This window comes from Myxine glutinosa, chromosome 3 (genome assembly GCF_964187855.1).
Source record: "Myxine glutinosa chromosome 3, kmMyxGlut1.1, whole genome shotgun sequence".
NCBI classification, from domain to species: domain Eukaryota; kingdom Metazoa; phylum Chordata; class Myxini; order Myxiniformes; family Myxinidae; genus Myxine; species Myxine glutinosa.
The window spans coordinates 202,561,677-202,588,586 of record NC_136263.1 but is presented as its reverse complement, the minus strand read 5'-3'; the positions used below and the strand labels follow the sequence as shown (position 1 = coordinate 202,588,586).

General features: G+C 41.6%; 1 protein-coding gene across 8 annotated transcripts in view; it reads left to right on the top strand.

Annotated features, from left to right (window-relative positions):
• Positions 1-26,910, top strand: part of TMEM144 (transmembrane protein 144) — a 61,494-nt gene that overhangs the window by 17,011 nt on the left and 17,573 nt on the right. For all 8 annotated transcript variants that reach the window (XM_078774981.1, XM_068109508.2, XM_068109503.2 and 5 more), the window contains 3 exons: positions 5,716-5,809; positions 21,668-21,792; positions 25,981-26,099. In XM_078774981.1, the coding sequence (XP_078631107.1) occupies positions 5,716-5,809; positions 21,668-21,792; positions 25,981-26,099 (338 nt within the window). The remainder of the gene's footprint in view (positions 1-5,715; positions 5,810-21,667; positions 21,793-25,980; positions 26,100-26,910) is intronic.

The window sequence follows — 26,910 nt, the reverse complement described above, 5'->3', positions numbered from 1 at the left end:
CACTACATTTTTGATGAACCCACTGAGCGCACATTGTACATTGAATGGAATTCACTCCGACACCCTTCCTGCACACAGCACACGGCCACTTCCCAGTTCTTTCCACCTCACCACATGCTTTACCACTTGCCATCACCTTCGTTTTTCCGATATTCACCTTCAGACCTTTTGTCTCCATACATTCCTTCCACTTGTTCATCTTCTCCTTCAGTCCATCCATACTTTCTGCAATCAACACCAGATCATCTGCATACAACAACTCCCACGGTAAACCCTCCTTTACGTTCTGAGCCAGCACCTCCATCACAGCTACAAATAGTAGTGGACTTAGTACCGACCCCTGATGCACTCCCACCTTCACCTCAAACTCACCACTGTTCCCGTCCTTCGTCCTTACAGCTGTGCGCGCTCTTTTGTACATTGCCATCACTACTCTGATCAACCATTCCTCCACTCCTAACTTCCTCAATGCCCATGTCAATACTTCACATGGAACCCTATCAAATGCTTTCTCAAGATCAACAAACCCAAGAAACAACTTCTTCCTCTTCTCCATATACTTCTCCTGCAACTGCCTCACAATGAAAAGCGTGTGTCGTTCCTCTTCCTGGCATAAATCCAAACTGCATTTCGTCAATCTTCACTTTCTTCCTTGTCCTCCTCTCCAACACCCTTTCCAATACCTTCATTCCATGCTCCAATAACTTTATCGCTCGATACGAGCCACACTCCAGAGGGTCACCTTTCCCCTTGTATAGAGGGACGAGGGTACTCGGTTCCCAAGCCACTGGAATGCGGCCCTCTTTCACCACCAGATTGCAGATCTCTGTCATTCTCTTAACACCCCAACTTCCTGCTGCCTTCAACATATCTCCCACAACTCCTGTCGACCCTCCCGCTTTTCGACAATTCATTGCTTTTATCGCTTCCTCAACTTCCTTCTCGGTTATCTTCTCTGCCGGTCCTAAAACTGGGTTAATCTCTTTGTTGCCATCCCATTCATTCTCTGCATTCAACAGTATTTCCATATATCTCTTCCATCTTCTTTTAATTCCATCTGGGTCCACAACGATTTGTCCCATTTCATCCTTCAAGCAACTCACCCCCATCACATCACACCTCTCTTTCGCTATCTGCTTTGCAATCCTGAATACTGCTCTCTGACCCTCTTCCGAATCCAAGTGTTCTCCGAACATTTTCCTCCATGCCTCCTGCGCCTTTGCAACCTCTTTCTTTGCAGCCTTCTTGGCTGCCTTATAACTTTCATGCTCTGCTTTTTCTGCTCCCGTACCCTTCGCCTTCTGCCACTCCTTGAACTTCTTCCTCTTCTCGTCAATCTTCTTTCCAACTTCATCATCCCACCACCATGTTTCCGAGTGCCTCGGTGGTCCTTTTGTCCATCCACATACCTCACCAACGGCTCCCAACAGACTATCTTTCATTGACATCCAACCACTTTCAAGCTCAACCACATCATCCTCTACCATACTCAGCCTCTCTTTGAATGCCTCCCTCGCTGTCACCTCTTTCAACCTCCACACCTTCATTCTCGGTTGGTACTTCACCCGCCGAGCTCTCCTCGCACCTTTCACCCTTATGTCGCAGACAACCAAGTGGTGCTGTGAAACAGCCTCCTCCCCCGGGATCACCTTTGTGTCCCGGAGGTGCCCCATATCTCGCCTACGCACCATCAGGTAGTCGACGGTTGTCGTCGACCCACCTGACGTGTATGTAACAAGCTTATTATCCTCTTTCTGGAACTGAGTGTTACAAATCAACAAATCAGGTCCATCAGCAAACTCCAAAATCCTTTCACCTTCTCCATTTCTCACACCATATCCGTAACCCCCATGAACCCCCTCAAAACCGTCCATACTCCTTCCCACATGTCCATTTAGGTCTCCTCCTACCACAACAACTTCTTCATCTTTCACGTTTTCCATCAGCTTCTCTATAGCACACCAGAACTTGTCCTTCTCTTCATCGCTCCGACCAACCTGCGGAGCTTATCCCGAGATGATGTTCACCAAGAGCTTTCCAATCATTTTCAACATCATCAACCTATCACTCACTCTAGTCACACTCACCACACTGTCTCCAAACTCCTCAGAAAACAGGACACCAACACCATTCACGCCCTCCGGGAACCCTTGCCACGCAACCTTGTATTTCTGTCCCTGCCTACCCTTCACCATTCTCACACCACTTCCCTTCCATCTAGTCTCCTGCACACAACATATGTCCACTCTTCTTCTGACCAATACTTCCACCACTTCTCCTGATCTCCCTGTCATTGTCCCTACATTCCATGTCCCAAACCTCAGAAACCGATCTCCACGTCGGGCATCAGACGTTTCGTCGTCATAAATGGAATGATTTCCACCCTTGCTTCGATCGGGTTCCCCACTTTGAGTTTTGACGAGAGGGAGTGGGGTCCCCCACGAAATTTGCAACACGATATAAAGTATTGTAATGTGACTGGGTCTCTGTAGATCATGGCCATGTCGGCCATATTTGACCAATGATTGCCGTGTTGCCTGATTGGCCGTATTCAAATGCCATGGGTGGGGCATCACTCCCACCTGAACTTTGGCACCTTCTCGTCATGAGTTGATGACACACATCTTTTCTGATTTTATATAAACAAGCATTTTGAGTATTGCGCTGCAATACATGTCCCCTACCAAAGTTCAAAGTGCCATAACTTTGTCAAAAATGATCGAATATGCAAATTTATGCATGGTTGATGCTGGTTTTCAAACTTGATCTGAGGTATGCTGAGACACGGGTGTCACGCCTCGCCTCGTTGATAAGACCGCAAGGTCGCTCTGTGGAGTGGCCTGCACGTATTGCACTGTGTAATTATATAAATTATTACCAACTCACGGTCTGAGGTACTAGCGATTCAAGAGATATCCATTTAAAAAAATATATATTTTCGTTTAATTAACGATATCTGCCAAACCACGTGCCCTATCGCAAATTCCAAAATTACATTTTAGTAGACTGACATGCTGAACAGATCTGTGAAGTTTCCCCTCGATCGCATAAAAAATGAGGGAGGAGCTCGGTTTTAAAGGTTCATGCTTAAAAACGTCATAACTCTGAAACCATCAGTAATTTATTATATTTTTCGGTTCACGATCAATGATCGATGTGTATATATATGTTGCTCGGCTTGGCTCCTCCCCTCCGGAAAGCACGTGCTGTGTCGCGCTGTTGACGTTCGCGAGACGAGGCTGAGGACGCGCAGTGCGGCTTGAGGAGAACTCGAGAATAAACAAGAGATATCCATTTTAAAAAATATTTTCGTTTAATTAACGATATCTGCCAAACCACGTGCCCTATCGCAAATTCCAAAAGGACATTTTAGTGCTGAACAGATCTGTGAAGTTTCCCCTCGATTGGATCAAAAATGAGGGAGGAGCACGGTTTTAAAGGTTCATGCTTAAAAACGTCATAACTCTGAAACCATGTGATGCATGACGTCATGCTGGCTGACGTTTTTGTTCGTCATGGGTATGTGATTCTGCCTGCAAAGTTTGGCCTCGATCTGTTCAGCCGTTGCAGAGAAAAAGGTGTTTTCGTGTTTTCACGAAAAACAATATGGCGACCGAACCACGTGACTTGTGACGTCATAATTACCATTAAAATATTCTACAGACGGAGTCCCCTCTACGGTGAATTTTTTAAATCTCAATCGGTCCTATTATTGCAGAGAAATTGGTTTTTAAAGGAAATTGAAACTTAAAATGCACTGAGTGAGTTAAGGATCATCAGAATTATCAGAATTACCAAAGTTCAAAGTGCCATAACTTTGTTAAAAATGATCGAAACGTCGTGAAGTTCGAACTTGACCTGTAACTTATCATGAGGAAACCATGTGCCAAGTTTGAAATCATTAGCATTAAGCGTTTAGAAAAAAAGTCTGGAAAACTGTTCTTTGCGTGACGGACGGACTGACTGACTGACAGATGGACGGAGGGATGGCGTGCAAACCTATTGTCCCCTCCGGTGTACACCGGTAGGGGACTAATAATGGGGGTGGCAATAGAAATAACCACACGAGCACATTTAGGTATACCTAATATTAGGTATACCTAATAAATCACAAACGTATACCTTATTTGTAATTTTTATTATGTTAAGGATCAACGCCTGGTGTTGGCTTCGCGGTTAGGGTGCCGGCTTGGGATCCTCGGATCCTGGGTATGAATCCCGGTCGATCGCTGAATTAACGCCAGTGGGGTTGACTCATCTTGTCATCCTTCCGAGGTCTGCAAATTGAGTACCAGTTCACTGGTAATTCACTGTGTGTCGCAAGACGGGACTAACAGGGTTGGGGGCAGGAAGAGCATCCGGCTGTAAAACATTGCTTCAAAAAGGGGACCACGGTCCCCGAAAAAGGCGAACCCCAAAAATGGCGGGGAAAAAGGCCTCTAAATGTTTTGGTTTTTTTTCTGTTAAGGATCGGTAATAATTGGGGAGCAGAGGGAGTGGAGCTAGTGTAAACTTTCATGGCCATCGCTGAGTTAATTATTCATTTCGTTTTTGTATACCAAGTCGTGGCTCATGAAGACATATACCAAGTCGTAAGAGCTTAACACATCGAACATATAATAAAGGGAGAGGGAGACAAGAAGGGGGAAGAAAGAGGGAAGCAAAACAACAGTGGAGAACAGGGACATCGGGGTAAGAGATAGGGCTGGGATGGGATGCATGGGATAAACAAGATGAACACTCCAAGCACTTTTTTCAAAATCCTTCACTTTTTTTTTTTTTTTTTTGGAAATACCAACTTCTGTCCTGGAAGTCCTTGGTCCCCTTGTGTTTTATACCGCTCCCCCCCCCCTTCCCACGCCTCCTCCCCCCAAGCCCTCTCCCTCCCACACTTCTCCCTGCTCTCAAATGTTGTGTTTGTGTGCTTCCCCTTCTCTCCCCATCTTGTCTTCCGCTCCCTCTTTTTATATGTTTTGTTTGTCTGGTTGATTTGTTTGTGAAATAAATGTTAGCTCTTTCACGAGCCTCGATTCAGTATACAAAAAAAATAAAAAATAAAAAATCTAACCTCACAGCCAGTGATGTCGGGGCCGGCTATCTCAGTCATGGGCAAAAAGCGAAAACTGGTAGTCTGCCGTGAACCTCAGAGCACCTAAGTCAACCTCACCTCCATGTAGGTGCACTCCGGAAACCAACACCTTGCGGTGTTAGGCTGACAGTGCTCTGGCTAAAGGAAGGAAAACCCTTCAAATATACCTACTGCAGAAGGCCAACAAACCTGCTCAGTTTCAACCTATTGTTACGGAAAGTGCAAGCCGAACTCAAATACCAGCTGATGCTGGTCATGGTTTTGGTGAGGCGACGGTCCAAATGTCGGAAGATGATGACATCCGGTTTGTGAACAGTATGACTCTTCTGGACCAAAGCGGAAACGGTGTTCAGCAGCCGACAACACTGATAAACAGGCCAAAGTAAATAATTAATATCGGATGTGAAATGTAAGAACGCTCTACACGTTCACTTTCTCCGTTCGCTGGATTGTCTTCACACAGTTTCAGTATTTCTACTCTCTGGCTCTGTTTAATCTCTTCCACGAGACTCAGTATCTGTTTGACATAAACGGAGGTTTTCATTTTGCTTCGTTTGGTGACGTACTAACGTCATTCGCAAAACTGATTCTTCTAATTTGCCTGCTGCCTTTTATTTCCTTTTCAGAGGATTAATCTTCTTCTTTGTTGAGACCACAGTTGCAACATCAACACCAGCGAACGGAGCAAGTGAACGTGAAGGCTTTGTTTCTTCTCCTCAGGTGCTTTGTTGTTACCATTTACCATGTGTAGGTTACCTAGTGAAGGAAGGTAATAGGGGCAGACGATCACCAATGATTATGCTTGTGCCATTTTTATACACTAGGGCATGCCCGTACTATATATAAGCTAGGACGTGCCCGTACGTGGGTGCCCGTTCCTTGCCAAAAAAAAAAAAAAAAAAAAATTTGTGTAGGGGTGTGTGTGTGTAAACATCCTAGGGCGTGCCCGTACGTGGGTGCAAAAAAACATGCGTGCAAACAACAACAACAAAAAAAAACTTTGAAACCACGTGGCAGTAACGACCACAGAACCCCCCCCCCCCTCTATTTACATGAATGGTTTGGTCCATTCGCAACGACCACAGAACCCCCCCCCTCTATTTACATGCAATGGTTTGGTCCAAAGCGAACGGTTTGGTCCATTCGATGATTCGATGTGAATGGTTTGGTCCATTCGCAACGACCACAGAACCCCCCCCCCCCTCTATTTACATGAATGGTTTGGTCCATTCGCAAAGCCAAAGCGAACGACCACAGAACCCCCCCCTCTATTTACATGAATGGTTTGGTCCATTCGCAAAGCCAAAGCGAACGACCACAGAACCCCCCCCCCCTCTATTTACATGAATGGTTTGGTCCATTCGCAACGCCAAAGCGAACGGCGAACGGCTAAATCGCCATAGCTCGGTAAGTACTTGTCCGATTAATTTCAAACCTTGAAAAGGCACATCCTCGGGTCCCCAGCAATATACCTGGCAAGTTTCAAGTATATCGGACCGGTAGTTGTCGAGAAATCGTTGTCGCATACATACACACACACATACACACAGAGATTACTGGAATTATAGATAGATGTTTGGCATTTTTATACATCTTATTATACATTTTTATTTCTCCACCGACAAAGTCGCCCAAAGCATTATGTTTTCGGGTTGTCCGTCCGTCCGCCCGTCCATCCGCGCTGGGGTTTCGTTACCGCGATAACTTAAGAACAGACGAGGGGATCTACGTCAAACTAGGTACAAGTATGTATTAGCGTCCGGCGATTGTATCGATATACCAGTTATATCGTAATATTTTTCATACCATATACCGACATACCATAGCCTGGTGTTGGCTTAGCGGCTAGGGTGTGTCAGGGAATTTACACTGGGGGACTCACAGGACTCCAATGACCGCACACAGGTTTACAAAAGGTCTGGTTTATTAACTGGTTATACACTTCATTCCCTTTACCAAATAATACCGCATAATTCAATAGACCAGGTTAACTCTTTTCGCTAATGCCTTCTCGTTCGGCTGATGTTCCTCCGCCATGGTCCCGTTCGTCAGAGCTCCTCGTAGCAAGTCCTCTCGACTCCAGCCGCAGCTCCCGCTTATATGGACCAACTCGACTTAATCCTCTGTCCGCTGAACTCGTAATCTCCTCTCCGCCGACGTCACCGGTCGCCTTCCTGGCGCCAGCTAGCCCCCCCCCCCTGCTGTGAGTTCCATTTATCAAACAATAGGGGGGTGCTCCAGCCTGGGGCTGTGACCAGGTGTTTCAAGAGACCATCATGTTCGTGCACATTCCTAACTCATTTACAAACCCGTCCCCCACAGAGTTTGCATGTAAAATGCATCTGCTTTGTTACTAGGTCAACCAATAAGTTACCAGTGCCAATTAATAAGTTACACTGAATTACACTTCCACAATTCCCTCATCTTTTTGTTTTTGTTTATATTAACCATTAATCTAAACATCAATATAAGTAAACAATCAATCACTACAAGTAAACATCATTACAAGTATAAGTAAATAATCATAACTTTGGTAATCAAATTCCCTTAGGCATACACCGTCATCCTGCAAGAATCACAAAACATTTCGTTGGTCATTGACTCCTTCCATATTGTTCAATCTATTGCATTTGCATCACAAATATATTTTCAAAACAACACTTCACCATCACCAAGATACAACAATTTCACTTCATTTTCAAGTTTTGTAAAGCATCTGCACCATCTGGCAAAAACGTTTGCCTCCACACAAATGTTGACTTTGTTTGAAAGGAAGGGCTGATCACTTGTGTTTGAATCCAGGTATGAAACATTTTCTCCTAATGTCTTCATAGCTCCTGCACTACTTCGTGTAGGATTTCGCTGTTGTGGTAACATTGCGGAGTCATAGACTGACCCTGCTCTCCTTGTAGCATTCTTGCCACTTTTTGCTGTAAACCATAGTAATTCCTGAACAAGGCCTTCACCCAGTTGTAGTCGACTTGCCTCCTCCCTTATTGTGAGTGGGCAGCAAGTATTGGTGTGACATTGATTGGCCAGCAAGATGTGGAACAGGGATGCCGGATGCATCCACAATGATGTTGGGACCATGGTGTTCAGGTCATTCATGGTCCTTACCAGGAGCAATCCAGCAGAATCGTGCACAGCTGTTGTGACAAGGGCACAGCCGTTTTTTGCAGCTCCATGCTGGTTCCCCGGACGTTGGTGAAGTAATAACATATGTCCCCGCATTTCACAGAGGTTGCAGGTAAAATGTCGTTGTCCTGCAACTTCTGATGTGGTGAATGTTCGAAGTCTTCGAACAAGAGTAAGTGATCGCCTTTCTTTCATATGTTGCAGTGTGATCCAGGCAAATGGTCACATAAATTATCCTTGGTGAAGGTAAGCATTCATCTCCAAGTTACACGGGAGAATGTCTTCATCATTCTTTGAGAAAGAGGGTGTATGCCACGATTAACTTCATTTTTTAGCCACAAATTTTCTTTCTTTCTTCTTCCCAATTCCGTTAGCAATCCCTCCAAAATGTGATCTCGTCTTATCCTTATGCTCAGTCATATCTGAATCTGCTTTCCGCACACACTGAATCAGATAGGGTACATCTATGGTATGCAGGTGTTCCTCCTTCATTCGTCCTCAGATTTTCTCTGTGAGCAGATACAACACTTCTATACATGTCTTAAACTTGCAGGCCTCACCATCAGCCATAGCCTCCCCTGAGCCACCACATAGCAAACCTTGGCTTCAGATCTAGCCACATACTGGGCATCCTCCATGTTGTACCTTGGAAGATCCATAGCTTATCCATAGCTTATACCTCTCCCACCTCCCCCCAAGCCCTCTCCCTCCCACACATCTCCCAATGTCCCTGCTCTCAAATGTTGTTTGTGTGCTTCCTCCCCTTCTCTCCCCATCTTGTCGGCTGCTCCCCTTTTTGTGTACTTTGTTTGCTTGTTTGTTTGATTTGTTTGTTTGATAAATGTTAGCTCTTTCACGAGCCTCGACTCTGTATACAAAAAATCAGCATAATCATGTATATCTTCCGACAGTTTCACATTCAACAATTTGTTGTTTTTTCTTAACACAAAAAGTTATATTCATTTATATGCGTCACACAAATAATATTCAATCAGGTATGTATTTTATTACTAAACTAAGAATAGCATTGTATATGATTACAATCACACACGGGAATACCTAATTCCCAACAACAATTTTCCCAAACCAACAAATTAAGCATAATGTATTATTACCATAATTCCTCTCCACTTTTTCTTTTCCCTCTTTTTTTTCTAACAGTGTGTCACTCGTGGTGATATGAGTTCATTGATATTGTAATTGACACAACTCATAACATTGTCGTTATGCCATTATCTTAATTCTACTGTTTATGTCGCCATAAAAGTCTTCCTTTTCTGGTTCCACATTTCTTTCCTCATTTGTCACTTCATGTGTTATCATCGTGTTGTTGGTTACCTTATTCAAACACACCGTCACTAAGGCTTTCAAGCAAGCCACCACTAAAACAATTGCCAATATAACTACTAAACCAACAAACAAGTCTGCTACTCCTTGTATATATTCATATCTATGACATAGTTATATGTCGATGACATTTAACATTATATACCAAACTAACAAGCTTCCTAAAAGGTAAATAAAGAAAAATCCCTTAATATGTAACATAATCAGATTATTTGTCTTACCCTGATCCCCCTATCTCCCGGGGTTGAACTCAATCCCCTGATCATGAGTGTAGTTGTGATACATTTTTTCACTCATGCTGTATTAATATCAGCAGGTAATTGTATGTCATGTAGGCAAATAAATGTCACTATTCCAAGTAGGAATATCACATGTTGAAAATGTAATGTTTATCAATGCAAGGGGTGTTAAAATGTAATTCAAATGACTGTAAATCATGACTATCATTTTTCTACCACTGAATGTTCTGCTGGGCTGCTAGGTGCAGCCTCATTTTCTGTGGGATCGTCCACCTTAGCCCCATGTGCTTGCTTGCAATGAGAGGCATGAATCCAACTTTCTATTTTGGGTCCATATTTGTTTCTATTCTTATCAATCTCCTATGGTTTATCAATTCGTTCCAAGATACCGCAACCAAAGGTTTTAACCAAAGCTCTACCAAACTATTTCCAATGTGAACAAAAATGCCAGTGAAACAATGATTCGAAGGATTAACTTCAAGGGGTCAATAAATTTATTCTATAGCCAGATCTAATTTTCCTATCCAATAGTTTGCCTTGCCACATGTCATATTATAACACCTTAATAAACCTTCGAAAAAATGTTTCCCATCTCAACAAATTTCCTTTTTTACAAATAGCCATGTGTAACTTACGTATTTAACTACAATTTCCTCTCAATTTGTTTGGCCTAACTGGCCGCAAAAGTGGCTGCCAGCATGCAGTACCGTTTTTATCTACCAAGGAAGTGTTCCACACAAGACCTCTACCAAAATGTTGTTTGTAAAAACAAATCTGGGATTTCTGATTACATGGATGCACACTCTCAGGACATTTTCAGGCTGCTGTTAACAATCCACTACGATGACTTAATTCCTTTACCCACAATCAAATAATTAGTACAAATTGAGGATATTATCCCTATCACATTCTTTTATAGATTCATTATGTTGGATCTAATTTTTTCCAATAATTTTCCACTGCTGTAAGGCGGAACTATAGCTCTCATAAGTCTTAGTAATATCGTACTTAATTTGCCCAGCAGGGAATAATTTATTTACTATCCTTTCTCATCTGTTAACCAGTGTCTTTGTTTAAACTCCAGAACTGAAAAACCCACAATAGTTCAAACCAGCAAAATTTTCTTTACTCTTTTCCCATATCATCTATGCCTAAAACACATCCATACATACAGCACAATTTATATGCTGATAAAATTCAAGTTTATATATATAAAATCCATGAGCAGAGTATTCTGGGAAGTCAGTGTAAGACCTCTCCCAAATTTGGATGATTTTGTACTTCCTCATTTCCTTTTATGAAGCTCATATCCATAAATAGATGTTATTCTCATATACATTCTATCAAAAATGGAATCCCAAAATTACTCACAATTTTACTATTAATTAATGGCTGCTCATAACCCAGCACATCAAAAAAAAAATTTTATATTCCATTTCCCTTGACAAAAGAGATAATGTTCATAATCAAATTATATTTCTATTTTATTTTACGGATTCTCTGGATATTCAATCCCATCCACATATCCCAATCCCATCCACATATAACTATCCATTTCCAGACAGGCACACTGTCGGTGTCAACAATCTTGTAAGATTGATACACAAAAACACACACACACATGCATTATGCATATTTGTTTGCGTTGGAACCATTATTTACAGATCAGATGGGTGTCAATTTTATTTCAATTTCATAAAATTTGTCAATCAAATTCAAAATGCTTATAGACAAATAAACCAAAAGTCCATTCTTAGAAAACCCTTATGATGTCAAATTGAAATTACCCTTTCTGCCTTCACAATAATCTATCCAAATTTTGACTACACACCCATTTGCATGTCAGTCGACCATTGACCTATCAATCGTGCGGAACAATAGTCCGAAATTCCCACCTGATCATCATGTGACTCTTGTTACTTGGTTTGCCAACAATTGCAACGCAATTGTTCCAAACTTTGTAAATTTAAAATTGCTGTGCCCAAAATAGAAGATCCAATTTTGGCATTTGATCAATTAATTATTAATTTGTTAACAAGCAAAAAGAAAAATGAATCATTCTTGCTCTGAAAACTTTTCAGACACAAGAATCATTGACAGTTGTTCATGTTTGTCCAGTAATCGAATCTGTTGAGGCCAATCATCATTTGGGATTTGCAGCAATGAAGGCCTAATCATTGTCTGAGGTACCGGTAAGCACTGGTACCCTTGATCTTGGTTTGCCCCATGACCTTGTCTTCCTGTTGACATACGGACATCTTCTTCTCCAATGTCCCATCTTTCCACACTCGAAACACCGGTTTCTGTCGTTGTCTGATCTGTGCGCCTGTGCACTTGTATTGCTGGGCTGCATCTCTACATCCCTGAGTTGCCACTGCAATCTCTCGTTATCTCCTGAAACACGAAAAAATTCTCTGTACCGTCCTTTTTGGGGAGACAACTGGAAATCAGATGGGACAACTGTGACTTTCATTCCTAATTTCGAGGGCAGTTGTGCATTTGTCTCCTCCACTGTATCCTGTATCCTTTTTATTTTAAGTTCTAGTTCCGTTATCCGTTCTTGCTGTTCCCGTTGTCTGGATTCACCATCCCAAAGATGGAATGCAAGCCAGTCTATCGTTAGATTCTGTCTCTTCCTGGCTTTCAATCTTTGTTCCAATCTTTCCAATCGACTTCGCTCAAATGTACCATCTCTTGGAAACTCCTCATCATGTCCCTTTGTCCACAAATACCAATTCTCGACCTGCCTTATAGCTTCGGCACCATAACGGTCGTACATATGATGTGTACAAGTACCTTTTTGTGGAATCTCTGGTTGTCCTTGTGTGTTCTTGCAGGCTCCATTTCCCATTCTGCCTTTTATCAAAGTAGCGTTGGATGTGTTGTAGTTTGTTCCTCTAAAGCTTCACTCGTACCTCCAGGAAGGGTCTCTCCACCTGTTCACACGGTGATTTCCAGAGAATCTCCCTCAGCTGTGGCTTTTGCACAATCCAATCTCACAGATCAGTATTTGCAGATGAGCCAAAGGGTCAGTATGAAATGGGTGAATCCTCAGGTGTCCGCTCTGTTGACGGGGAAATCACACAATGGTAACCGCACATATATATCTGTATATAAACTCACCACCTTGCTCAATTTTCCCAGGTTGTCTCCACATTGATAATATCTCGCAAAGATATCAAAGCTTCTTTCTTGAGACCGCATTTTCATCAATCAAACAATCAATATATTCAATTCAATTTATTCAGTTCAATTTATTCAGTTAATTTTATTCAATTAAATTCAATCAATTAGATTCAATCAATCAACAATTCAATCAATTATTCAATTTCAATTAATTCATCAATATTCATCAATAAATCAAATTAATCATTTTGGATGACTCCTTGCATAAGCCCTTTCCCCAATGATATCAGGACAGGTCCATCCATTGACTGAGATCGAATTTTATCGGTCGTCACCTCTGGTTCGTACCTCATGTCAATTGATGAATCACCGTCCTGTCCTAGGGTCATATCTGACATATTTCCCCATTTTGCCTGGTCTCCACAAATTTTCTTTGCAACCACTAAAGGCAACTCATCCTTCATTCGTGAGACAGCCAAAATGGATGGCAGATATTAAAGTTCATTGGAAAAATATCTCATCATTTTTCCTTTAATAGTACCCAAAATCTCTTGGCAATTTAAATTTCGTAAAACTCCTGAAATAAGACTGTAAAATTCCTTCAATCATGCTAAATTTTGAAACTCCATCGCTTGTAACACCCAATTGATCCCATAGGGCTTGAAAGTTCTTTCCCAAGTTCATGCAATCATTCTGCATTTGAACCCTATGATATCATTCATAATAATCATCATGATTTTATAGTCATGGTCATATCATAGTCATCTATTTAAACGAACATTTCCTTTATCACCACAGCTATGTGGTATAATCAACACTAGAATAAAACTGTACATAGCAACAGGCTACCTCATGGCCACTTAGTATACCTATTGACAATAAGTCATAACAATATCGAATAATCATTGAACAATTCAAAAATCGCTTCCACTGCTCCAGCCGCAGCATTCGTCATTTTGTCTGCTCATCCGCATGACCAAAACGAAATAAAGGGAGCTCAACCATTACACAGCGCTTTTAATGGCGCATGCCATAGGACCTCAACGCAATTTCGACTCGGCCAGAAAACGAGCAAATTTTGCAGGATGTTAACTGGAATTAGTCGTGAAAATATATCCAAAATACACAAAAAATACACATCCACAAAATAAACAACAAACCCAAACAAACCCAAGGTCGACCCTCTTACACAGTAAATTACATCATTTCAGCATCGTATTGATTGCTGAAATATTCCAGGGTTTATACATACCTTAAAAGAGGTATGCGTGGTGTTGCCCCCTCCCACGTTTATTCCAGGGTTTATACACACCTTAAAAGAGGTATGCGTGGTGTTGCCCCCTCCCACTTTTAATTCCTCATTAAATTCCTCATTAAATTCCTTATTAAATTACTTATTAAATTACTCATTAAATTACTCATTAAATTACTCATTAAATTACTCATTAAATTACTCATTAAATTACTCATTAAATTACTCATTAAATTACTCATTAAATTAACTTACATAGTTTCAGCATTGTATTGATTGCTGAAATATTCCAGGGTTTATACACACCTTAAAAGAGGTATGCGTGGTGTTGCCCCCTCCCACGTTTATTCCAGGGTTTATACACACCTTAAAAGAGGTATGCGTGGTGTTGCCCCCTCCCACTTTTAATTCCTCATTAAATTCCTCATTAAATTCCTTATTAAATTACTTATTAAATTACTCATTAAATTACTCATTAAATTACTCATTAAATTACTCATTAAATTACTCATTAAATTACTCATTAAATTACTCATTAAATTACTCATTAAATTAACTTACATAGTTTCAGCATTGTATTGATTGCTGAAATATTCCAGGGTTTATACACACCTTAAAAGAGGTATGCGTGGTGTTGCCCCCTCCCACGTTTATTCCAGGGTTTATACACACCTTAAAAGAGGTATGCGTGGTGTTGCCCCCTCCCACTTTTAATTCCTCATTAAATTCCTCATTAAATTCCTTATTAAATTACTTATTAAATTACTCATTAAATTACTCATTAAATTACTCATTAAATTACTCATTAAATTACTCATTAAATTACTCATTAAATTACTCATTAAATTACTCATTAAATTAACTTACATAGTTTCAGCATTGTATTGATTGCTGAAATATTCCAGGGTTTATACACACCTTAAAAGAGGTATGCGTGGTGTTGCCCCCTCCCACGTTTATTCCAGGGTTTATACACACCTTAAAAGAGGTATGCGTGGTGTTGCCCCCTCCTACTCATTACCTCGTTTCCATTAAAAAACATCGCTTCTACTGCTCCAGCCGCAGCATTTGTCACTTTGTTTGCTCATTCACTATTCCTGATTCGTCATCAAGGATCTCCATCATCACACAGCGTACTTAATTCCGCATTCTAATGAGAATTCAACAGGATTTTACGACTCAAAGGAAAAGGACGAGCAGACCTTTTGCAGGATGATCGTTACAAAAATCGTTACATATATTAAAGTATTTATGATGTCGACAAATCATATCTTAATTCTTACAAGATTTTGGTTCTTTGAATAAATCACAGCACCGGGAGAACCAGCTCCAAAAATGGATCTTTGTGTTTATTCAGCACCCTAGTAATTGGTTCTTTGTGTACTAATTACACAGCACCCAGGCCCCGCTCATATGGATCTTTGTGCAGCGCTACACAGCACCTGAGCAAAAAGGGGTTTCATCTACATTTTCCCTATCTGGTGTACCATCCGTGATATTTGTCTGCTCATTCACTATTCCTGATTCGTCATCAAGGATCTCCATCATCACACAGCGTACTTAATTCCGCTTTTTAATGAGAATTCAACAGGAATTTACGACTCAAAGGAAAAGAACGAGCAGACCTTTTGCAGGACGATAACTAGAATTAGTCGTGAAAATATATCCAAATACACAAAAATACACACACACATGCATTAACAACATTTATTCCGTTTAACAGAACAAACATTTCCTCTATCATGACATGCATGTCTTCAAAATTATATGCCCAAGAGAAAAAGTAAAATTAATTAAAACTGCGGGCAGTGATGATCCGGGGACCATACCGCTCCATCCTGATTGGACGAGTGCATGCTAGAGTCGTTAACAACGACAGTCCAGATCCGATTGTTCAAAATTTCAACTCAATCGATCGAAAAATGAACGCAGGGATGCATTTTAAAGGTGCAGTGGCACTAACTGAGTTGCCACGAATATGGCCACGAAATTGCCAATATGGCCATCACAAAATATTTTCCTTAATCAATTGGCTCATAGCATAACCAATCTGCAAGTATTTCATCCGAAGATGTATCTCTCAGGAATTTTAATTAAATAAGTCATTTATAAATCAACGAGTTAATTTATTAAATGATTAATCAATAAATCAATATTTTCCTTGACAGCCACATCCCTTGGTCAGTGTCATGTCCAAATATCAGCTTCCTTACTCAAAAGGTGCCTGAGTTAATGTAATGTAATTACTGTAATAAGATTACTGCAATTACTGTAATGATTACTGTAATTACTGTAATTACCGGAACTGTAATTACTGTAATTACCTCAGGTAATTACTGTAATGTAATTACTGTAATGTAATAAGAAATGTAATTAATTAAATAAGTACGGGTTCCAACAACAAGTTCCAACAACAAGTTCCAACAAGTTCCAACAGCAAGTTCCAACAGCAAGTTCCAACAACAAGTTCCAACAACAAGTTCCAACAACAAGTTCCAACAACAAGTTCCAACAGCAAGTTCCAACAACAAGTTCCAACAACAAGTTCCAACAACAAGTTCCAACAAGTTCCAACAACAAGTTCCAACAGCAAGTTCCAACAACAAGTTCCAACAGCAAGTTCCAACAAGAAGTTCCAACAACAAGTTCCAACAACAAGTTCCAACAGCAAGTTCCAACAACAAGTTCCAACAAGTTCCAACAACAAGTTCCAACAACAAGTTCCAACAAGTTCCAACAACAATTTCCAACAGCAAGTTCCAACAACAAGTTCCAACAACAAGTTCCAACAAGTTCCAACAACAATTTCCAACAGCAAGTTCCAACAACAAGTTCCAACAACAAGTTCCAACAACAAGTTCCAACAACAAGTTCCAACAACAAGTTCCAACAGCAAGTTCCAACAACAAGTTCCAACAAGTTCCAACAACAATTTCCAACAGCAAGTTCCAACAACAAGTTCCAACAACAAGTTCCAACAACAAGTTCCAACAAGTTCCCACAACAATTTCCAACAGCAAGTTCCAACAACAAGTTCCAACAACAAGTTCCAACAACAAGTTCCAACAAGTTCCCACAACAAGTTCCAACAGCAAGTTCCAACAACAAGTTCCAACAACAAGTTCCAACAACAAGTTCCAACAGGTTCCAACAGCAAGTTCCAACAGCAAGTTCCAACAACAAGTTCCAACAACAAGTTCCAACAACAAGTTCCAACAACAAGTTTCATTTGCTATAGCAGCCCTTGTATGGGCTAAATGTAAAAAAGTATTAATCCCGTGTAATCCATCGGATTCTAAAGGTGTGTCTTTATCCTTCATCAAACTTCTCTTCTGCTTTTGTCGTTCCGCATGATCATATATCTGTGTATCATTTGCTGGTGTTGCGTTTTGTTCCCTCATTACCCCAAAATAATCCATACAACACAGAGTCCCCACTACCAGAGAACCCATTCCTAGGATAAATATCACCATTTTCAAGGAGTATCTGAAGTAGAAGTCTCTGGTTTCCCTTGATTGGTCGGCTTGTCTTGATACGGTGTTTCCCTTTGTCCCACCTGTATCCATCTGTAAAACATGTGTCTGACTATCATCTTTATCTCTGTTTGTCTCTATGTCTCTCTTTCTTTCTTTTTCTGTCTATCTCTCTCTGTCTGTCTCTCTTTCTCACTTTGTCTCACTCTGTCTATCTCTTTTTGTCTGTCTCTCTCTATGTGTCTGACTATCATTTTTATCTCTGTTTGTCTCTATGTCTCTCTTTCTTTCTTTTTTTCTGTCTATCTCTCTCTGTCTGTCTCTCTTTCTCACTTTGTCTCACTCAGTGTCTATCTCTTTTTGTCTGTCTCTCTCTATGTGTCTGACTCTGACTATCATCTTTATCTCTGTTTGTCTCTATGTCTCTCTTTCTTTCTTTTTCTGTCTATCTCTCTCTGTCTGTCTCTCTTTCTCACTTTGTCTCACTCTGTCTATCTCTTTTTGTCTGTCTCTCTCTATGTGTCTGACTCTGACTATCATCTTTATCTCTGTTTGTCTCTATGTCTCTCTTTCTTTCTTTTTCTGTCTATCTCTCTCTGTCTGTCTCTCTTTCTCACTTTGTCTCACTCTGTCTATCTCTTTTTGTCTGTCTCTCTCTATGTGTCTGACTATCATTTTTATCTCTGTTTGTCTCTATGTCTCTCTTTCTTTCTTTTTCTGTCTATCTCTCTCTGTCTGTCTCTCTTTCTCACTTTGTCTCTTTGGTCCATTCGCAAAGCCAAAACGAACGACCACAGAACCCTCGCCATTAATATCTATTGTAAGCGTGCCAAATCAATAAGTATCAATTTTTCTATGAGCCTCGACCAGAGAGTGGTTGCTACTCACAAAACACCATTTCCTGTAATTATCTCTCACTAGGGCATGCCCATACTATATATATATCTAAAATTATATCCCCCGCCGAGCAAGTCGCTGGCTCCAAGTCGAGTGCTTTGAACAAAAAAAGAAGTACTCTTAACGGTGGTTTTTTATTCAACCGTGAAGCATGTCTCAAAGGCTTCTTGATGGACCTGGACAAAATTTGATGCAATTTTTTCCTCAATCGCCATCTTTCATCATAATTCTGGACCGGCATGAGGGGGGTTGTCTGTCATGAATTTATAGGCATGGCGGGAAAACTGAAAAAAATTATTTATTTAAAACGGGTGTACACGATTGTACACGTGTACGGACGGACCTTAGCGAACCGGCAAACAAGTCGCTTCATGCACATCAGTGGTGCGTTTCTTCGTGGCGCGTGTCAGAAGAATTACACAGCGCAGGAAAAATACGTATTTACAGAAATCGTTAAAAAAAACTCGGATAATCGCTAAAATCGTTGTGGCCGGTGTACCATATTGGAAATATATATATATATAAATATAATTCCGTTTCCCGGTTCCCTGTCGCTCGCCGAGCGCCGATCAAGTCAAGTGCTTCGAACAAGTGCAAAAAAAAAAGTAGTACTTTATCCGTGTGCTGGTGGGTAAACGAGTGTACCGGCCTTACACGTCCTGGAAGCAGATCGTCCCATGGTGCACTCATGGCACGATCTTGCTCCTAGTTCATGGTAAGGCTTCTAATAACCAGCGTCGAACTGGCGCATCTATTTACACAGCGCAAAAATACGTTACACTCCTCGGATTATCGTTACGTTACCTATATCGTGGCATTGGTGCGCAAAGAAGCCCCAGATCACCTGCTCCCCCATGTATGTACCCATAACTTCCAAGTTCGTAAATCATATTGGACAAGACAAGACACACTCACCTTTTAAAGAAGACTTGCTTGTACAATTGATCGCAGCGGTGCCTCCAAGATTGTCAGGGAATTTACACTGGGGGACTCACAGGACTCCAATGACCGCACACAGGTTTACAAAAGGTCTGGTTTATTAACTGGTTATACACTTCATTCCCTTTACCAAATAATACCGCATAATTCAATAGACCAGGTTAACTCTTTTCGCTAATGCCTTCTCGTTCGGCTGATGTTCCTCCGCCATGGTCCCGTTCGTCAGAGCTCCTCGTAGCAAGTCCTCTCGACTCCAGCCGCAGCTCCCGCTTATATGGACCAACTCGACTTAATCCTCTGTCCGCTGAACTCGTAATCTCCTCTCCGCCGACGTCACCGGTCGCCTTCCTGGCGCCAGCTAGCCCCCCCACCTGCTGTGAGTTCCATTTATCAAACAATAGGGGGGTGCTCCAGCCTGGGGCTGTGACCAGGTGTTTCAAGAGACCATCATGTTCGTGCACATTCCTAACTCATTTACAAACCCGTCCCCCACAGAGTTTGCATGTAAAATGCATCTGCTTTGTTACTAGGTCAACCAATAAGTTACCAGTGCCAATTAATAAGTTACACTGAATTACACTTCCACAGGTGCCAGCTTAGGATCCTAGGATCCTGGGTTCGAATCCCGGTCGATCGCTGAATTAACGCCAGGGGGGTTGACTCAGCCTGTCATCCTTCCGAGGTCGGCTAATTGAGTACCAGTTCACTGGTAATTCCCCGTTTGTCGTAAAAGGCGACAAACAGGGTTGGCGGCAGGAAGGGCATCCGGCTGTACAACATTGCTTCAAAAAGGGGACGGAAAAACAACAACAACCACGGTGCCCGAAAAAGGCCAACCCCCGCTTTGCGGGGGAAAATGGCCTCTAAAGGTGTTTTATTTTTTTTATTTTTTTTTATACCGACAAAAATTGATATGAAAAAAAAAAACCGGCATATTCACAAAAATATCGGTATATCGCCAAAAAATCCAAAAAAAGGTGCTTGCACCCTTAAATACTGTGCATGTCTTAAAAGGCTTTGATACCCTCGGCTACACCTCGAGCAGGGGAACATAACAATATGTCAGCCAAAGTAAACGCTGTCCTGAGATGCCCGGAGACACGTTTTTAGCAAATGAACACTTGTCGATCAGTCGGAACTGCTGTTAAGCTCAATTCCACAGTTTACATGTTGAAAATCAGTTCAGGTTGTTTGTAGAGGGTATCGCATTTTAGTTGTTAACTGTGGGCGGAAATTTAATAAAGTTATGAACACCACCCGGAGACGCCCTGGAGTCGAATAGTTAAGACTTGCATCTAAAATCTTTCTTCAGCCGACCCCACAAAAAGAAGACCAGTCGTTTTTGCATCTTCAGATGCATAGGTCTGCCAAGGCAGGTACCCAGGCTATTGGGCACAATCGTGGACGGGTTGCCACTCTGACACAAGGCATCTGAATCTCAGACATCTGAGATTCTTCCCAGTAAGCTGGCACTCATTTTGTTGACCTCGGAAGGATGACAGGTTGAGTCAACCCACCTGGTGTTAATTCAATGGCTGACCGGGGCTTGAACTCAGGACCCTGAGATCTCAAGCCAGCCACCTTAACAATTAAGCCAACACAAGAAGGTGGCAATAACTGGGGTGGGGGTGGTGGTGATGGTGGTGGTGGTGGTAGTAGTAGTAGTAGTAGTAGTAGTGGTAGTAGTAGTAGTAGTAGCAGTTGCAGTAGTAGCGGTAGCAGTTGCAGTAGTAGTAGTAGCAGTAGTGGTAGTAGTAGTGGTAGTAGTAGTAGTAGTAGTAGCAGTAGTCGTAGTAGTGGTAGTAGTAGTAGTAGCGGTAGTAGTAGTAGTAGCAGTAGTAATAGTCGTAGTAGCAGTAGTAATAGTCGTAGTAGTAGTAGCGGTAGTAGCAGTATTGGTAGTAGTAGTAGTAGTAGTAGTAGCAGTTGCAGTAGTAGTAGCAGTAGTAGCAGTAATAGTAGTAGTAGTAGTAGCGGTAGTAGTAGTTGCAGTAGTAGTAGCAGTTGCAGTAGTAGTAGCAGTATTGGTAGTAGTAGCAGTTGCAGTTGCAGTAGTAGTAGCAGTAGCAGTAGTAGTACTGGGAGTAGTAGTAGTAGTAGTATTTATTTTATAAGGAATGAATGAGACAAATGTTGAAAACGTTTGCTGAAATAAATCTCTCTTTTGCAGTCGGATGCCTCGGTGAATGGATGTTCAGTCCAGCAGGTCGACAATGTTGTGCTGGTCGACAATGTTGCGCCAAACTCGGATCCTTCATGGATTGACAAATTGTCTTCGAGACAAAAACACATTTTGTGAGTTAACAATTTTCATTTTCACACTTCAATTTAGTCTTACCTTGTTAAATGTTGAAATCTGACAATATGCGAATAAGAATTTGTCCATACTGATTGATATCTTGCTAAAAAAAAACTCTAAGTTGACCTTACGTGAGTCGTTAAAACGTTACGTCGGAGCAAGATACATATTTTTCAGTTTTCCTTCGTGGTTAGAGTTTTGTTTTAACTAATTGCACGTTTATTGAAAAAATCAAAATTAAGCATTGACAAATCTTGAACGAATGTGTGAATCTTGTTCAAGAAACGTTTTGCATCCCCGTGTATAATTTATGAATGGTTGATTATTGTTTTACGTTTGCGAGGTAGGGGGCAGTAGTTAGACGAAATGCTTAGACACCATTTGTTTTCGGGTTGACCTTTGGAACGAGTACAATTACTTGTGGTGAGATTAAGTTGTCTTCAGTGTTGCTCGTGAAGGGGTGAGCATAGTGTGACCTTCCAGTAGCCAGGTGAAAGGTGTCTCATCCCTTTTGTTCCCTTGTATGAACTGGGCAGGTTTAGAGTGCAGTACGCACATCTCCATCCCATCTACAGGGTTGTGTATATATCGTCGTGTTCATAGGCCGGTTAACAACACCCTGAATGGATTGACCAAAACAGGCTTTAACTCCGAGGCTCTGTTCAATTTATGGCAGTATATGCTCGTGCGTACGGGCTGTAGAGAATCACGAGCCACCTTATAGTTTTTATGAACAAATAACAAACATAGGGGCAATACCCTTCAATGCTCAATGCCAAATGGATGGAGGTCCTCAATGCCAAACAGGAAATCAGAGCTGTCTCCCTTGACATATCACATGCCTTTGATATGGTCTGGCACCCAGCTCTGCTCACCAAACTCTCCTCCTATGGTATCCATGGAAATCTCCACACATGGCTTGCGGACTTCCTCTGGTTGTAGTCAACGTGTGGCCCTGAATGGATTTCTCTCATCGCCTCTTCCTGTTCAGGCTGGAGTTCCCCAAGGCAGTGTTCTGGGCCCTGTGCTTTTTCTGGTCTTCATCAAGATCTCTCCGACTCTCTGGAAAATCCTCTCTATCTCTTTGCTGATGACTCCACTCTCTGCCGCTCCATTCCTCATCCCTCAGATCGGCAGTCTGCAGCCTCCTCACTCTCTGCAGACCTGGACAAAATCACAGACTGGTCAAACAAGTGGAACATGTCTTTCAATCCTGACAAATCTCGCACTCTTACTATGTCTCTCCGAAAAGACCGACCAGACAACCCTTCCATCTACTCTCTCAACAATCCTCTCCAAGAAGTTTTGTCACTCAGGCTTTTGGGTCTCACTATCTGCCATGGTCTTTCCTGGGAAAACCACATTTCCAAGTTGGCCACCAAAGCCAGTCGCCGACTGGGCATCCTCCGTCATGCGAAGTCCTTCCTTGGCACACCTGAGCTCCTCACCACATACAAGGCTTTCATCCGCAGCTCAATGGAATACTGTTCTCCCCTCTGGGCCGTGCTCCTGCCTCACACCTAGCTCAGCTTCACTTTGTTGAAACCAAAGCTTTCAGGATCATTGTTATCTCCCGCGATGAAGCTAACTCCGAGGGCCTTTCACTCGCTCACCGCAGGCAGGTTGGTGGTCTTTCTGTCTTCTACCGACTCCTCTCCCGCCTTGCTCCCCCAGCTCTCTCTGTGCTCTGTCCCCCAAATATTCCTGCAGGTCGCACAAGATCTGCCAGCAACCCTCTTATGGTTAACCTGCCAAAATCAAGACTGCTCACCTTCACTCTTTCATTCCCCTTTTCTCCTGCCTCTGGAACAAACTCCCCCACTCTCTTCAATCCCACTCCTCCCTCCAGGTCTTTAAAACAGCTGTTCACCACCATCTCTTATCTTCCCCCATCCGAAACCTTGATCTTTTATACCACCGCTAATTCACCCCAGATCCACTTTTTTGAAATTCCAACCTCTTTCATGGAAGTCCTTGCAGTGTCCATGTGTTTTATACCTCTCCCACCTACCCCCCAAGGCCTCTCCCTCCCACAGATCTCCCGATGTCCCTGCTCTCAATTGTTGTGTTTGTATCGTTCCACCTCTTTCCCTATCTTGCCTACCGCTCCCCTTATTATATGTTTTATGTGTCGGTTTGACTTTTTGTTTGATTAATGTTAGCTCTTTCACGAGCCTCGACCTAGTATACAAAAAAAAAACCCTTGGTGCTCACCTCGTAGAATAAACAGTATACTGCACTGAATAAAGGTATTTTAAACCAATTTCAATGGTTGCCAGAAGACATGTCAGCATGTAGAATCATGCTAACATAATCATAAGACTTTAAACAAACAAACAAACAAGAAGACGTCATGCGTAGCATGATACTTGCAAAATCCGCCGCCCCCCCCCCCCCCCAAAAAGTTTTCCAATGACAGCAAATTGTCCATTTCATGAAGATAAAAATTTACAATCTTGATCAAAGCTCGGGTCAACAGGATGAAAAGTGACGATTTTTCAGATGAAAAATGATGATTTTGGAACGTTGACCTTGAGTTGGCCTTTGACCTTTTGACCTCAAAAATAGTTAGTTTCCCTATTTAGTGACTCAATGTGCAAATGCTGTTCAATTTTCAAGTCAATCGGATGAAAATTGAGGATATTAAAAATTTGGCCTATGATGACCTCAAAAATAGATGGTGGTTGAATTCAGTGACCATATATATAAATCCTCTTAGAAGGTCAAGTCAATCAAATGAAAATTGGTGATTTTAGAAATTTGGCCTATGTTGACCTTTTGGCCTGTGTTTACCTAAAATATAATACGTGGTTGAATTCAGTGACCAGATATGCAAGTCCTCTTCAAATTTCATGTCAATTGGATGAAAATTGTGGATTTTATAAATTCGGCATATGTTGACCTTTTGGCCTATGTTGACCTCAAAGATACTTGGTGGTTGAATTCAGTAACAGGGCATGCAAGTCCTCTGCAAATTTCAAGTCAATCGGATGAAAATTGAGGATTTTAGAAATTTGGCCTATGTTGACCATTTGGCCTATGCTGACCTCAAAAATACTTGGTGGTTGAATTTATTGACCAGATATGCAAGTCCTCTTCAAATTTCAAGTCAATCGGATGAAAATTGAGGATTTTAGAAATTTAGCAATGTTGGTGACCTTTGGCCTATGTTCACCTTTTGACCTATTGACCCCAAAAACAATAGGCTTCTTTCTTTTGACCAACTCTACCATTTGGTGAAGTTTCGTGAAGATCAGTTGAAAAATGTGACCTGTAGGCCGGTGACAAACAGACAAGCAGACAGACAGACAGAACCACAAACGCAACCGACCAATATACTTGAAAAATCTTCGATTTTGCAAGTAACAAATACCAATTTTGGGGGGCAACCCACCCCGTGTACCTCCTCAGACAACAATTTTTCCAATGCCTTGAACAAACATTGATACATCACGGATGATGAAGGTTGTGGTGAAGTTTCATCAAAATAGTGTGTGTAGGTTCTGAGGAAAAAGCAAATACCTATTTTGGGAGGCAAGCCCCCCCCCTCCACCACTCCCTCACAGACCACCTTCGACCCCAATTTTTTAAATGCCAGGAACAAACTTTGTTACATCACAGTTGGTGAAGGTTGTGGTAAAGTTTCATCGAAATCATGTGTGTAGTTTCAGAGAAGAAAGCAAATATTTATTTTGGGGGGTCAAACCTCGACCCACTTTGAATCCCCATAGACCCTCTCAGACTTCGATTTTCTTAGTGCCGTGAATAATCTTTGGTACATCACGCGTGATGAAGGTTGTGGTAAAGTTTCATCGAAATAGTGTGTGTAGTTTCAAAGGAAAAAGCAAATTCCTATTTTGGGGGTGGGGTGGGGGGGGGGGGGGGGGTCAGAGCTGGACACACTTTGACCTCCGTTAGACCCCCTTAGACTCTGATTTTGTTTTTTAATGCCGTGTACAAACTTTAGTCACAACACAACAAATATAATTTCTGACAAATTTGGGTGCAATCCCTTCAGCAGTTTCGGAGAAGAAGTTTCAAGTGTTGACGGACGCACGGACGGACGGACTGATGGACTGACGATGCACCATCGCATAACCTCCCCTGAACTTCGTTCCAGGTGAGCTAACCAGGGAAAATAAATCTTCCTGATGCTTCGGGCGCTAACTTTCTTTTTCTTGCAGGGGTTGTTTTCTTGCCGTTGTTTCTGGGCTGCTGTATGGTTCATTCTTCATCCCTGTAATTTACATAAAGAATGAGGGACTCAGAAATTCTTCACGTTACAGGGGTGCAAGCCAGTCGGGTACGTATGTTTTAAAGCGTAGAACTCTGGTGGACGCAACTTCTTAATGGGGCATCATTTATTAACCTCTGTTTGATATACATTAATATTTATTTTTCATATGACTGCTTATTATTTTATGTTACCATTGGATTCCTAGACCCTAAAAATGTAGGTGTAGGCACTGCAACCATTTAGATAGCTGTTCTAATTATGGAGATATTCATCAAAACAGGTCTGTTATGGCGGCCATCTTGGATTTCAAGATGGCTGCCATATACTATTGAATATTTTATGTTGCCATTGGATTCCTAGACCCTAAAAATGTAGGTATAGGCACTTCAACCATTTTGATATCTGTTCTAATTATGGAGATATTCATCAAAACAGGTCTTGTATGACGGCCATCTTGAATTTCAAGATGGCCGCCATATGGGGTGAAATTGGAGATGCCCCCTGGACTAAAAATCTTTCTTTTGGGGTATTCTAGCCATGTGCCAAGTTTCATGCTTTTAAGGGAAAAGGCACAATTCATCAGTTAAGCAGCCCCACTATAGGGTTTGTTTGATATATTCTTCTTTTTATTCTTCTTCACCTTCATTCTTGTGTATGCAGCACGTAGCTGCAGCTTGTCATCATTTACTGGGAACGCAGCTTTCTTGCTATGATATGGTGATATTCCTATAAGTGAAACATCCTGTTCGCGTGTGACAAAGAAAAGCGATGTGTTTACTAAACAATGTTTGGTATTTATTTTTAAATCTTTTCTTCGCACCTTCATAAGGACACTTTTAATTCTCTGTACGTTTATTGGGTTCTCTTGCATTACGAA